General features: G+C 46.2%; 1 protein-coding gene across 3 annotated transcripts in view; it reads left to right on the forward strand.

The window, feature by feature from the left end:
• Nucleotides 1–15639, forward strand: part of TMC5 (transmembrane channel like 5) — an 89289-nt gene that overhangs the window by 48142 nt on the left and 25508 nt on the right. For all 3 annotated transcript variants that reach the window (XM_055365366.2, XM_031003064.3, XM_031003068.3), the window contains 6 exons: nucleotides 1536–1635; nucleotides 5537–5624; nucleotides 6033–6281; nucleotides 8340–8491; nucleotides 11934–12078; nucleotides 14324–14479. In XM_055365366.2, coding sequence (XP_055221341.1) covers nucleotides 1536–1635; nucleotides 5537–5624; nucleotides 6033–6281; nucleotides 8340–8491; nucleotides 11934–12078; nucleotides 14324–14479 — 890 coding nt within the window. The remainder of the gene's footprint in view (nucleotides 1–1535; nucleotides 1636–5536; nucleotides 5625–6032; nucleotides 6282–8339; nucleotides 8492–11933; nucleotides 12079–14323; nucleotides 14480–15639) is intronic.

Below are 15639 nucleotides of genomic sequence, written 5' to 3' on the forward strand. Positions count from 1 at the left end.
CTTTCTTCCTTTCAATCTACTCACCCTTCCTACCCAGGAGAGACACAAATTCCTCATCCTCAGCAGAGAGACTTGGTGGTCCTCTTTTGGGAATTCCCCTTACACCTCAACTATGTCATTACGATGAACACTGTATTTCCCCGCGGGCCATTCTAACCCTGTGCTGTGACCAAGGAGCCAGCTTGCTCCCTCCATCCCTCAGCCACCCTCAGCACGGTATCGCTGCCCCGCCTACTGGCTTCTTTGCTACAGGATAGCAATAGCACTTCTCACATCACATGCAGACACAACAATAATCAGAGGAAGAGGCATCTGTCTTTTTCTTGTTTTTTGCCTTTTTTTTTTTTTTGAGAAGGAAGAAATATTTTCCGAGAAATTTCTCAGCACACCACCTCTCAGAGGACATTGGCTAATGCTGTGTCACATGCCTGTGCTTAAACCAGTCACCTGCAAGGGGACAGGACCGTGAGGATTGGTTCACTCAGACTAAAACTTGCTCTTTGGGCCTAGAGATAGGCTCCACCTCAAGGAAGCTCAGGGCCATGTGAGGGAGGGAGGCAGGTAGATTCCTAAACACAATTGGAATTCCATTAACAAGGAGGAAATGAATTTGGGGTAGACAATCAATAGCATCTGCCACATTGACTGCAAATGTGAATATGAGTTAGCAGGAGAAAAGGAGGGTGTACTTCTAGGGAGGTGGAAGGGCATTCAGCAATAGTCAAGGAATGTGAGAAGTCTCTTGAACCTGGGGTCAGGGGCAAAAGGAAGTGATGTGGGATATTAAAGCAAGAGAGCCAGGCGTGGTGGCTCACACCTGTAATCCTAGCAGTTTGGGAGGCTGAGGTGGGAAATCTCTTGAGGTCAGAAGTTTGAGACCACCTTGGGCAACATAGCAAGACCCCATCTCTACAAATAATAATTTTAAAAAATTAGCTGGTTGTCGTGGTGTGTGCCTGTAGTCCCAGTTACTCTGGAGGCTGAGGTGGGAGGATCGCTTGAGCCCAGGAGTTCAAGACCAGCCTGGGCAATGTAGTGAGACCTCAGCTTTACAAAAAAATTAAAAAATTAGCCAGACATGGTGGTGCATTGTGGTAATCACAACACTTTGGGAGGCTGAGGTGGGAGGATCGCTTAAGTCCAGGAGATCAGTGTTGCAGTGGGCTGTGATTGTGCCGCTGCACTCTAGCCTGGGTGACACAGCAAGATCCTGTCTCAAAAAAAAAAAAAAAAAAAAAGAGAGAAGAGGTAGGGTGACCAAACACGCAGGATCTTATTGACTTTGCTAAATGTTTTTTGTTACAGGAAAGAGAAAAACACTGAATTGGAATAAAGTGCAGCCATTATTCATTTGCTCTGACTTTGAGCTTTAACACATATATGTGTTTTTTTGTTGTTTTCCTTTGTGATCTTTGAGATCCCCAACTCCATAAACTTCTTCCCTTGTGTTACGTGCTCTGACTTCAGCACCACATTTCAGTGTTACGATTCTGTTAAAGAAAAAAGAAATTAAATTCCATTAATTTCTTTCATAGGACAGAAGTTAATCGCATCTCTTATACCCATGACGTCCAGAGACAGAATTAAAGCCATCAGGAACCAGCCAAGGACCATGGAAGAGAAAAGGAACCTTAGGTATGGACCAAAGGCTTTTCTTCTTTCTCAGATTTCATGTGAACCTCAATCTTCTACTTTTGCCCCATCTCAAAAAGATAAGAAATAAATAAGCACAATAGAAGAGACAAATCTTCCTGACAGAAAAATTTCAAATGCCCTCTGTAGGTACTCCTTTCTCCAGGGGCTACAGCTTGATTCCTGCTCCTGGGCTGGAGTGTGGGCTCTGCTTGGTGAGCTGCTTCCAAAGAGTAGGGCGTGGAAGGAAGAGAGGGGTGTAACTTTCCAGTGGAGAGTCTGCCTAATACTGCCTTGGCCAAGACTCAAGGTTAACATCCCCAAAGATAAGTCATGTGATGGGGGAAACACGTCTCCTCTGTGCTACTCTCTCCTAAAACCCACAACCCCAGTCTAAACAGCGAAAAACATTAGGCAAATCCCAAATGAAGGATATTCTACAAAATACTCGACCAGTACCCCTTGAAACTGTCAAAGTCATCAAAAACAAGGAAAGTCTGAGAAACTATCATAGAGTGGAAAGTTCTACAGAGACATGACAGGCTGGGTGTGGTGGCTCACGCCTGTAATCCCAGCATTTTGGGAGGCCAAGGTGGTGGGATTAGTTGAGCTCAGGAGTTTGAGACCAGCATGGGCATCATAGTGAGACTCCATCTTTACAAAAAATGAAAATTAAAAAAGAGAGACATGACGAGTAAATGCAATGTGGTATCCTGGATGAGATCCTGGAATAGAAAATGGACATCGGTGGAAAAACTGGTAAAATCTGAATAGTCTGGAGTTTAGGTAATAGTAACGTACCAGTACTGGTATCTTAGTTTTGATAAACCTACCATGGAAATGTAAAATATTAACGGGGAAATTAGCGAGTGGTATATGGAAGTTTTCTTTACTGTCTTTGCAAGTTTACTGTAAATCTCAAACTATGCTAAATAAAATCTTTACTTAAAAAATAAAGATCAGACTAGTGCAGTGGCTCATGCCTGTAATCCCAGCACTTTGGGAGGCTTAGGCGGGCAGATCATGAGGTCAGGAGTTCGAGACCAGCCTGGCCAACATGGTGAAACCCTGTCTCTACTAAAAATACAAAACTTAGCCGGGTGTGGTGGCATGCGCCTGTAATCCCAGCTACTGGGGAGGCTGAGACAGGAGAATCGCTTGAACCTGGAAGGCAGAGGTTTCAGTGAGCCAAGATCACACCACTGCACTCCAGCCTGGGTGACAGAGCAAGACTCTGTATCGGAAAAAAAATAAACTAAAATAAAAAAGAAAAAATACATAAAGACCTTAGGAGTTTTATAAGCTCAGGAATTCAAAACCCGAGGGTAAGGGCTGTTTTAGCCTTCAGAGTTTACATTAATTGTTGCTTAATCTTTTTTTTTCTTTTTTTCAATTTGATATAGTTGGCAGAAAGTAATAGAGTGGATGCAACAACAATTACTAGTAAGTGATTCATGGATGTAGGATTTTCTGAGGTTTCAAAGACAAATTTCAAATCCTGGCAGGGTGGAATAGATTTGTCAACAAGTAAATTACAAATGGCAGAAAGTAAATCAGGCCAAGTCAAAATAGAGATTGCAATGGGAGGACCAGAAAGGTCTGCCCTCCCTGACTTTGCTGGGAAAATGGAGAGAGGGGGCATTTGAGCTGGGCCTTGAAAGACAATTGACCATGACATTGGGATGGGCCTTCGAGGTGGACCAAAGAAAGCTAGGAAAGAACCAGAACAAAGCAGATGTGGTGAGTTCATGGAAGGGTAAGGAGACCAATTGTGACTGTGTCTTTCTGAAAACACTTCCATTTCGAACTCTGTATGGCTGCCTCTGTCACTGAATATGGGCTCCAAAGACCTTATAGCAAGATTTCTCAATATCAGTACAAGTAACATCTGAGGGCTGGATCTTTCTCTGTTGTGGGGGGCTGTTTTCTTCATTGTAAGGTGTGTAGCAGCATCTCTGATCTCTATGTACTTGATGCCAATATCACCCCCTCTCCACTCCTTAGTTTCACAACCAGAAAAGTTTCCGGACATTGCCAATTGTGTGGGGGCAAAATCCCCCTAGGTTGAGAACCTGTATTAGTCTGCTCTCACTCTGCTAATAAAGACATACCCGAGATTGGGTGATTTATAAAGGAAAGAGGTTTAACGGACTCACAGTTCCACACAGCAGGGGAGGCCTCACAATCATGACAGAGGACAAAGGAAGAGCAAAGGCACATCTTACGTGGTGGTAGGCAAGACGACATGTGCAGGGGAACTGCCCTTTATAAAACCATCAGATCGGCTGGGTGTGGTGGCTTATGCCTGTAATCCCAGCACTTTGGGAGGCCAAGGCAGGTGGATCACCTGATATCAGGAGTTCAAGACCAGCCTGGCCAACATGGTGGAAACCCTATCTCTACTAAAAATACAAAAATTAGCTGGGCATGGTGGCAGGCGCCTGTAATCCCAGCTACTCGGGAGGCTGAGGCAGGAGAATTGCTTGAACCTGGGAGGCAGAGGTTGCAGTGAGCTGAAATTGTACCACTGCGCTCCAGCACGGGCAACAGAACGAGACTCCATCTCAAAAAAAACAACAACAACAACAAAAAACACATACAAAAAGCATCAGATCTCGTGAGACGTTTTCACTATCATGAGAACAGCATGGGAAAAACCCGCCCCCATGATTCAATTACCTCCCACTGGGTCCCTCCCATAACACATGGGGATTATTACAATTCAAGAGATTTGGGTGGGGACACAGAGCCAAGCCATATCAGAACCACTGACATATAGGAACACTTGCCCCATGCATGTTATTCGTATCCTCCTCCCTTCCCTTTGTTGATTTCATTCCAGCCACCCTGGCCTCCTTTGCTATGCTGCCTACCTTGGGGCTTTGTGCTGGCTGTTCCCCATGCACAAGACATTTTTATATGAATCCCTCCTCTCCTTCAAATAGGGTGATGCTCAGATTTTACCCTATTTCAAATTGTAATACTGTCCCCACCCCATTACTTCCCATCTCTTTACCCCACTCTGTTTTTTCTTCTTTTCCTATAATACAAATCACCTTCTAATATACTACATAGTTTCCCTACTTTATTATTATATTTATTGCTTACTGTCTTTCGCTTACAACTAGGATGTCAGCTCTATAAACCAGGGAAATTGTTGTCTTAACACATGGGATGATGTCCAACACATCATAGGAGTTTAATAACTAATTTTTTTTTTTTTTTTTAAGAAACGAGGTCTTGGCTGGGTGCAGTAGCTCACACCTGTAATCCCAGCACTTAGGGAGGCCAAGGCAGGTGGATCACTTGAGGCCAGGAGTTCGAGACCAGCCTGGCAAACATGGTGAAATCCCGTCTCTACTAAAAATACAAAAGTTAGCAGGGCATGATGATGTGCTCCCATAATCCCAGCTACTCAGGAGGCTGAGGCAGAGAATCGCTTGAACCTGGGAGGCAGAGGCTGCAGTGAGCCGCCATCAGGCCACTGCACTCCAGCCTGGGTGACAGAGTGAGACTCCATCTCAAAAAAAAAAAAAAAGAAAAAGGAAGAAAGAAATGAGGTCTCGTTCAGTTGCCCAGGCTGGACTGCAATGGTGTGATCATAGCTCACTGCAGTCTCAAACTTTTGGGCCGAAGTAATCCCCTCACCACAGCCTCTGGAGTAGCCGGGACTATACAGGCAGGCACTACCACCACACCCAGCTATTTTTTGTTAATTTTTTTCTTAATAGAGACAAGGTTCCACTATTTTGCTCAGGCTGGTCTTGAACTCCTGGCCTCAGTGATCCTCTTGCCTCAGCTTCCGAAGTGTTGGGATTACAGGCATGAGCCACCATGTAACTATTTTTTTAATGAATGAGTTACAACATTTGTATCTCTCATTTTCTCTTGCTGTTCCCTACAGGAAAATAGTTGACCAAGAAAAAAGCAAACAGACCCATCGTATCCTTCAGCTCAATTGCTGTATTCAGTGTCTGAACTCCATTTCCCGGGTAAGTCAGTAAAACAGGCACAGCAAGAGGGTGAAAACAGGGAGGGAGGAGAGTGAGGATGAAAGGGGACTCAAGGGGAAGACGAACCAAAAATCAGAGCGATTTCATTGCCCAGAGCCAACGGTTAGTACAGGTGTGGGAAGGCGAGGTGGGCATGGGGAAGAACTAAGAGGTTGCTGAGTTCATTGGCCAAGTTGGCCATTGTGAGTGGCACCTTCAACAGCAAACCTGGGAAGGTCATAATAGCTCCACCTTAGAGTTGACATAACATTTGTAAACATGCCTAGCATGGTGCCTGCACTTAACAATACTCCAGACGTGGTGGCTGTTTCTGCTTTTATGGCACCTGCTCAGTCGATATTTGTTGAGGCAACAGCAAGCCACACCTGCTTTGAATCCTGATTCCAGGCTTATCGGAGATCCAAGAACAGCCTGTCGGAAATTCTGAATTCCATCAGCCTGTGGCAGAAGACGCTGAAGATCATTGGAGGCAAGTTTGGAACCAGTGTCCTCTCCTATTTCAACTTTCTGAGATGGCTTTTGAAGTTCAACATTTTCTCATTCATCCTGAACTTCAGCTTCATCATAATCCCTCAGTTTACCGTGGCCGAAAAGAACACCCTCCAGTTCACTGGGCTGGAGTTTTTCACTGGGGTGGTAAGTCCTCCATTTCCCCTACCCCAAGTGCACCAATCACCTCGGAAACCCAGGGACGTGCCTTGCCAGTCACCCACTCACACTTCTCATTTTGCCTGGGGGTCAACTGATGGGGAAAGTGGATGTTTGAAATGTTTTCCTGGCTGAGTGTGGTGACTCATGCCTGTAATCCCAGCAAGTTGGGAGGCCAAAGCAGTGGAGACCAGCCTGGGCAACATGGCAAAACCCCGTCTCTACAAAAATGCAAAAATTAGCAGGGCATGGTGGCACACACCTGTAATTCTGGCTACTCAGGAGGCTAAGGTAAGAGGATTGCTTGAGCCCAGGACGCAGAGATTGCAGTGAAGCAAGATTCCCCCACTGCACTCCAGCCTGGGCAACAGAGCGAGGCCTTGTCTCAATCATCAATCAATCAATCAATCAATCAAGTGTTTTCCTGCAAAGTAACATACACACATCGTAGTGGAATTTCTGTCTCCAGAGGCAACCATCTTGAACAGTTTGTTTTTATCCACACACTTTTTTGGCAAACATACGGACACTTCTGTGCACGTACAGAGGCATTCTTTTCTTTTCTTACAAAAGATGAATTATTCATTGTATATTATCTACAACTTGCTTTTTTTTTTTTTTACTTAGCAATATGTGGTGCGCATTTTCTTGTGTTGGTGTTTATAGATCTATGCTTTCTTTCTTTTTTATTTTTATTTCTACAAAATACAATGTTCCTTTTGAAAAATTCCTACTATAGAAGAAAACTAAGAGAAAGTTCATTTTATATTTTTTTATTTGTCCAACTCCCCATTTTGAGATATATCTTTGTAGACTGTTTTTTTCTTCCTGTACAAACGTTGATAGATACATACTTGATAAAAAAAACCAAATAGATGACAGGCACATAGATTATTATGCTTTTAAAAATAAACAGAGGATAGGATTGTACTACAAGCCTTTCTTTCTTTTCCTTTCCTTTCCTTTCCCTTCCCTTCCCCTTCCTTCCTTCCTTTTTCTTTCTTTCTTTCCCTTCCTTCTTTCCTTCCTTCCTTCCTTCCTTCCTTCCTTCCTTCCTTCCTCCCTCCCTCCCTTCCTTCCTTCCTCCCTCCCTCCCTGGACCCCAAAATGTCTTTCATAACTTGGTTATTCAGACTAGGATTCAGTCAACAATCAGATTTTACATTCTGTGTTTTTTCCCCCCTTAAATCTCTATTAATCTAAAATAATCAGCCGGGTACGGTGGCTCACTCCTGTAATCCCAGCACTTTGGGAGGCCGAGGCGGGTGGATCACTTGAGGTCAGAAGTTGGAGACCAGCCTGGCCAACATGGCAAAACCCCATCTCTACTTAAAATACACAAATTAGCTGGATGTGGTGGCGGAAGCCTGTAATCCCCACTGCTAGGCAAGCTGAGAGAAGGAGAATTGCTTGAACCCAGGAGGTTGCAGTGAGCTGAGATCTTGCCATTGCACTCCAGCCTGAGTGACAGAGGGAGACTCCATCTCAAATAAATAAATAAATAAATAAATAAATAAATCTCCCCAGCCCAGCCCCTTTTTTCTTGACATTGGCTTATTGCAGAAATTGGGCCTACTGCTATGTAGATTCCAATGTCCTACCTTCTGGAATTGTCTGATGATTTCCTAGTGGTTTCTAGAATTTGTTTCTCTGGCTTCTTATTTCCTGTGCACTGAAATGTAGGCCTAAAGGCTTGATTTGTTTCCTATTAAGCATGTTTAGCCATAATACTGGTGACAGAGGCACATAATACTGGTGACACGAGAGGCCTGGCTGTCGTGTTCTTTCTTATGTTTCACTTGGTCACTGGGCCAGGTGGTAACAGCTCAGTGTCCCCATTGTAAAGTTACGTTGGATTTCTTTTCAAGTCTGAGAGCCCAGTGACACAATGTCCAAATTCTCAGTGCCCCTTTCCTGGAAAACAAAATGTCTAAACTGACTCGCCCAGGCTTCTTGTATTCAGGAGAGGTCAACTCTCATGACCATAATCGTTTACCTTTTTTTTTCAGGAGATCCACCTGACCTATGGTTTATTGTACCTTTCAGGGTTATTTTAGGGACACAGTGATGTACTATGGCTTTTACACCAATTCCACCATCCAGCACGGGAACAGCGGGGCATCCTACAACATGCAGCTGGCCTACATCTTCACAATCGGAGCATGCTTGACCACCTGCTTCTTCAGTTTGCTGTTCAGGTATGGAAGCATCTGCATTTCCTGATTCTGAGGGTCATGTTAGATTTCTGCAAAAATCCAAGAAATTCAAAAATTACCCAGGTAACAGTTTCTCTGCAGTCCTCTCCTCTCTTTTCTTTTCTTTCTTAGATAGAGTCTCGCTCTGTCACCCATGCTGGAGTACAGTGGCGCAATCTGGGCTAACTGCAACCTCCACCTCCCAGGTTCAAGTGATTCTCCTTCCTCAGCCTCCCGAGTAGCTAGGATTACAGGCAGCTGCCACCACGCCCCGCTAATGTTTGTATTTTTAATAGAGATGGGGTTTGACCATGTTGGCCAGGCTGGTCTCAAACTCCTGACCTCAGGTGGTCCACCCGCCTCGGCCTCCCATAGTGCTGGGATTACAGGCATGAGCCACCGTGCCCAGCCTGCTGTTTTGACTTTCTATTGCTGTCCAATTATTCCTTGTCCTGCAATATAAAATAGGAGCTTGGACAGAGGAAGAGAGGTTTTTCTGTGCTTTTAAAGAAATTGGTCAGCCTGATAATAAGGGTGCAGTTACCCCAGCAATGATATGAAGGGAAGAACATGATAGATAACTGTCAGAGAGGAGGTACAAATGGAAAATACACATATGAAAGGCTGGGCGCGGTGCTCATGCCTGTAATCTTAGCACTCTGGGAGTCTGATGCAGGCTGATCACTTGAGTCCAGGAGTTCGAGACTGGACTGGGAAACATACCAAAACCCCATCTCTACTAAAAATACAAAAAATTAGCCTGGCTTGGTGGCTCACGCCTGTGTTCCCAGCTATTCGGGAGGCTGAGGTGGGAGAATCACCTGAGCCCATTAGGTCGAGGCTGCAGTGAGCTGAGATCAGTCTACTACACTCCAGCCTGAGCAACTGGAGATCCTGTTTCAGAAAAAAAAAAAAGAGAGAGAGAAAGAAAGAAAGAAAAGCAACATGCAATCTCTGTATTAGTTTGCTAGGGCTGCCTAGCAAAGTACAGCAGACCATTGGTTTAAACAACAGAAATTTATTTTCTCATGGTTCTGGAGGCCTGAAGTCCAAGATCAAGGTGTCAGCAGGCTTGGTTTCCTCTGAGGCCTCTCTCCTTGGCTTGTAGACGGCCACTGTCTCCTGCCTGTGTCTTCACATGGTTATCCCTCTGTGTCTTAATCTCCCTTTCGTATAAAGATGCCATTTCTACTGAATTAGGACCCAATTTAATGACCCCATTTTTTAAAAATGTAATTACCACTTTAATTAATTAATTTATTTATTTTGAGATGGAGTCTCACTCTGTTGCCCAGGCTGGAGTGCAGTGGTGTGATCGCAGCTCACTGCAACCTCTGTCCCCCAGGTTCAAGGGATTCTCCTGTCTCAGCCTCCCTAGTAGCTGGGACTACAGGTATGCGCTACCACGTCCGACTAATTTTTGTAATTTTATTAGAAACGGGGTTTCACCATGTTGGCAGACTGGTCTCAAACTCCTGACCTCAAGTGATCCACCCGCCTCAGCCTCCCAAAGTGCTGGGATTACAGGCGTGAGCCACTGCGCCCAGCCTGTAATTACCACTTTAAAGACCCTACCTCCAAATACGGTCACATTCTAAGGTACTAGGGGGTTAGGACTTCAACATACGAATTTTGGGAAGTACACAGTCCAACCCATAGCAACCTGACTGCCAGCATACTAATTCAAACTAAAGTGAGATTTTGTTTTGTTCTGTCAAAGTAGGAAATGATTTTATTATTATTATTATTAATATTTTGAGACAGAGTCTTGCTCTGTCACCCAGGCTGGAGTGCAGTGGTGTGATCTTGGCTCATTGCAACCTCTGCCTCTCGGGTTCAAGTGATTCTCCTGTCTCAGCCTCCTAAGTAGCTGGGATTACAGGCTCATGCCACCACACCCAGCTAATTTTTCTATTTTTAGTAGAGACAGGGTTTCACCATGTTGGCCAGGCTGGTCTTGAACTCCTGACCTCAGGTAATCCCCCCTGCTGGGCCTCCCAAAGTTCTGGGATTGTAGGTGTTAGCCATCATGCCCGGCCAGAAATGATTCTAAAGTTGCTGTTACTGAGTGGTGGCAAATTTCAGAACAGCAGCATCCGTCCATCTTGTGCAGCATTTTTGTGTGTGTGCTCAGGGCTTCCTGGGCCTGAGACAGCCCATGACCATAACAGTGCCTTCATCAAGTGCTTGCTGCTGTAAGCACTGCATAGACTCTTTGGAAGGCTGAATAATCTCCCCCGACCCCCGCCCAGAGAAGTCTACATCCTAATCCCCAGAACTGGTGAATATGTAACTTCGCATAACAAAAGGGACTTTGCAGATGTGACTGAGGATTTTTAAATGGGGAGATTATCCTGGATTATCCCAGTGGGCCCAATGGAATCACAAGGGTCTTTATAAGAGGCAGGCAGGAGGTCAGAGAGTAGCAGGGAGATGGGAAGATGCTACCCTGCTGGCTTTGAAGTTGGAGGAGGTGGCCACAAGCCAAGGAAAGAGGACACCCTCTAGAAGCTGGAAAAGACAAGGAAATGGATTCTTCCCTAGAGCTTCCAGAAGGAACATAGCCCTGCCAACACCTTCATTTTAGCTCTGTGGACTCATTTTCTGATTAGCTGGGTGTGGTGGCATGTGCCTGTAGTTCCAGCTAATTTGGAGGCTGTGACGTGAGGATGCCTTGAGCCCAGGAGGTGGAGGCTGCAGTGAGCTATGACTACACCACTGCACTCTAGCCTGGGCCACACAGCAAGACCTCGTCCCTAAACAAACAAAAAACACAAAAACAAGAAAAAACATTTTCTGACTTCTGATCTCTAGAAGGGTAAAAGAACAAATTTGTGTTGTTTTTGGCCGCTAAGTTGGTGGTCATTTGCTATAGCAGCAACAGGGAACTGGGTGGATTACTTGAGGTCAGGAGTTCAAGACCAGCCTGGCCAACATGGTGAAACCCTGCCTCTACTAAAAATACAAAAATTAGCCGGGCGTGATGATGGACACCTGTAATCCCTGTTACTTGGGAGACTGAGGCAGGAGAATCGCTTGAACCTTGGAGGTGGAGGTTGCAGTGAGCAGAGATCACACCACTGCACTCCAGCCTGGGAGACAAGAGTGAAACTCTGTCTAAAAAAAAAAAAAAAAAATTCTGTGAGGTGTTTTATTGTTATTCCCTCTCTACAGATATGGAAACTGAGGCTGAGAATCAGAACCATTCACAAGACAAAAATCCCCCAGTTGGCAGATCCAGGGTTGCAAGCCAGGCCTGTGCGGCCCCAAAGCCAGTGCTTGTTTAACCACTGTGTGGTGACCACACTCCTCCAGGCCAACAGCTTGGGGCTAAGTCTTCACGTTGCCTTTCACCATTAATAATAGGGCTGCCCTTTGTTGAAGCCCTGCACTCCCAGTGACGTCCATAATAACCTTCAGGTGTTCTGCTTTCTGCCTTCTCTAGCATGGCCAAGTATTTCCGGAACAACTTCATTAATCCCCACATTTACTCCGGAGGGATCACCAAGCTGATCTTTTGCTGGGACTTCACTGTCACTCAAGAAAAAGCTGTGAAGCTAAAACAGAAGAATCTTAGCACTGAGATAAGGGTAAGGCGAGCTCACTTTACTCATTTGCCATCGGCTGGTCTCCTTCCCTTCTCCAGTATACCTGTAACTTTTCTTTTCTTTTTTTTTTTTTTTTTTGAATTGGAGTCTCACTCTGTTGCCCAGGCTGGAGTGCAGTGGCGCAGTCTCGGTTCACTGCAAGCTCCGCCTCCCAGGTTCACGCCATTCTCCTGCCTCAGCCTCCCGAGTAGCTGGGACTACAGGTGCCCGCCACCATGCCCGGCTAATTTTTTATATTTTTAGTAGAGATGGGGTTTCACTGTGTTAGCCAGGATGGTCTCAATCTTCTGACCTCGTGATCCACCCGCCTCAGCCTCCCAAAGTGCTGGGATTACAGGCGTGAGCCACCGCGCCCAGCTGTTTTTTTTTTTTTTAACGGAATCTCACTCCACCGCCCAGGCTGGAGTGCAGTGGCATGATCTTGGCTCACTGCAACCTCTGCCTCCCGAGTTCAGGCGATTCTGCTACATCAGCCTCCCAAGTAGATGGGATTACAGGCACCTGCCACCTCACTTGGCTAATTTTTGAATTTTTTAGAGATGAGATTTCACTATATTGGCCAGGCTGGTCTCGAACTCCTAGCCTCAAGTGATCCACCCGCCTTGGCCTCCCAAAGTATTGGGATTACAGATGTGAGCCAGCCAGGGCAATGATTTTCAACCCAGAGAAATCTGGCCCCTCAGGGGGACATTTGACAACCTCTAGAGACTTTTTTGATTGTTACAGTTGGGAAGAGGGTGCTCTTGGTATCCAGTGGGTAGAGGCCAGTGATGCTGCTAAAAATCCTACAATGCGTAGAACAGCACCCGCAACAGAGAATTATGCAGCCCACCATGTCAATAGTGCAGAGGTTGAGAAACCCTGGTCTATAGACACAAACTTATTAAAAAAAAAAAAAAAAAAAAGCAGCTGGTGGCTCATGCCTCTAATCCCAGCAATTTGGGAGGACGAGGCAGGCATATCATGAGGTCAGGAGTTCACGACCAGCTTGGCCAACATGATGGAACCCCATCTCTACTAAAAAAAGGACAAAAAAGTAGCTGGGTGTGGTGGCGGGCACCTGTAATCCCAGCTACTCAGGAGGCTGAGGCTGGAGAATCTCTTGAACCCAGGAGGCAGAGGTTGCAGTGAGCCAAGATCGCGCCACTGCACTCCAGCCTGGGCAACAAGAGTGAAACTCCATCTCCAGAAAAAAAAAAAAAGAGCAAGCTGATTTTATAAATAAAGGGGCTTTAAATTTTTTTTTTTTATGATTTTCGAGACAAGGTCTTGCTCTGTCACCCAAGCTGGAGTGCAGTGGTGCAATCATAACTCACTGCAGTGTCGACCTCCTGGGCTCCAGTTAGCCTCTCCCACCTCAGCCTGCTGAGTAGCGGGGACTATGGGTGCACACCACCATGCCTAACTAATTTTTAAATTTTTTGTAGAGAGAGAATCTCACTATGTTGCCCAGGCTGGTCTTGAACACCTGGGCTCAAGTGATCCTCCCACCTCGGCCTCCCAACATTCTGGAAATTCAGGTGTGAGCCACCAAACCCAGCCAAATAAAGGGACTTCGACAAGAGGGTTGCAGATGTGAGCTTCTTTCTCAGTGTAGATACCCAACCTTATTCTTCAAGAAAGAATTTTGTGACCTCACTGTGCTTTTCTCAAGAACATGGTCCCAATCTATTAATTCCAACTGTTTCTGTAAGATGGAAGCAGTGTTTGGAGATTCTTGGCCCATTTCAGAGTCCGCTATGGGTCTCCCATAATCCATGTTCATCATGAATGTTCCCCCTCTCTCTCACCTGTGGATTTGGGCTGGATTCATGTCTCTGGATGTGGCAAGCATTCCCTGGGGATCTTTGCTAGCAGTGGAGAGGGATCTCTGGATAAACTTGACTTTCATTTATTTTTATTTATTTATTTATTGTTTGAGACAGAGTCTCACTCTGTCGCCCAGGCTGGAGTGCAGTGGTGCGATCTCTCCTCACTACAACCTCCACCTCCCGGGTTCAAGTGATTCTCCTGCCTCAGCCTCCCGAGTAGCTGGGATTACAGGCGTGCACCACCATGCCTGGCTAATTTTTGTATTTTTGGTAGAGGCGGGGTTTCACCATGTTGTCCAGGCTGGTCTCAAACTCCTGACCTCAAGTGATCCACCCACCTTGGCCTCCCAAAGTGCTGGGATTACAGGCGTGAGCCACCATGCCCAGCCATAAACTTGACTTTCTTATGTTTCTAGGAGAACCTGTCAGAGCTCCGTCAGGAGAATTCCAAGTTGACGTTCAATCAGCAGCTGACCCGCTTCTCTGCCTACATGGTGGCCTGGGTTGTCTCTACAGGAGTGGCCATAGCCTGCTGTGCAGCCGTTTATTACCTGGCTGAGTACAACTTAGAGGTAACCAACACCAGGGTCCAGGGCAGAGAGAACAAAGTGAAGGGATGAGATGCTGGAGGGGAAGGGTGGTGTGCAGCCCACGGTTCAACCCAGGATCTATGGCCAGCAGCATCAGCACCAGCAGAGAACTTGTTAAAAATGCAGGAGTGAGGCACAGTGGCTTACACCTGTAATCCCAACACTCTGGGAGGCCAAGGCGGGAGGATCACCTGAAACCCAGGAGTTCGAGACCAGCCTGGGCAACATGGAGACTTCATTGCTAAAATAATTTTAAAAATTAGCCTGTCACGGCGGTGTGCACCTGTAGTTCTGGCTACAGTGGTGGTCATTCATTGGTGACTACAGTTTCACATGAATGGAGCTTAGCTGTGTTGTTTCACAGCCCTGGCGCCAGGCCTTGCCTTGTTTGATCTCAGTTAATTCTTGCAACATCTCTCTGAGTCATGTGATCATCTCTCCATTGTACAGATGGAGAAAAGGGGCTCAGAGAAGCTAAGGATCTGGCCCCAGACCTTGCAGCTTACGTGTGGGGAGGGAGCCGCATTGGAACCCAGGTTACCCTGGCTCCAAAACTACCACCAAAAATGCAAGTGGTGCTTTTGAACCATCCAGAGGTAGATGGAGGTAGGGTGAGGACATGCAGGGAGGATGTGGGAATGTGAGATATCAGATAAATTCATTGGAATCCCTGACTCCAAGGCCCATGGAAGGATGCCTAGCAGACGTGCAGTCCCGGCTCCACTCCCAGCCAAATGCCAGAGTGCTGCCTCCTCCTGGAGGCCCAGTGCCTCTCCCAGCCTCACACAAAAGTGCAGCACAGGGCCAGGCACAGTGGCTCACGCCTGTAATCCCAGCACTTTGGGAGGCTGAGGCAGGCAGATCACTTGAGATCAGGAGTTTGAGACCAGCCTGGCCAACATGGCGAAACCCCGTCTCTACTAAAAATACAAAAATTAGCTGGGTATGATGGTGCACCCCTGTAATCCCAGCTACTTGGGAGGCTAAGGCAGGAGAATCACTTGAACCTCGGAGGCAGAGGTTGCAGTGAGCCGAGATCATGCCACTGCACTCCAGCCTGGGCAACAGAGCGAGACTCCGGCTCAAAAAAAAAAAAACAACAACAACAAAAAACGGCAGCACAGGCTAGCAGAGACACGCCA

Source organism: Gorilla gorilla, chromosome 18 (genome assembly GCF_029281585.2).
Source record: "Gorilla gorilla gorilla isolate KB3781 chromosome 18, NHGRI_mGorGor1-v2.1_pri, whole genome shotgun sequence".
Taxonomy (NCBI): domain Eukaryota; kingdom Metazoa; phylum Chordata; class Mammalia; order Primates; family Hominidae; genus Gorilla; species Gorilla gorilla.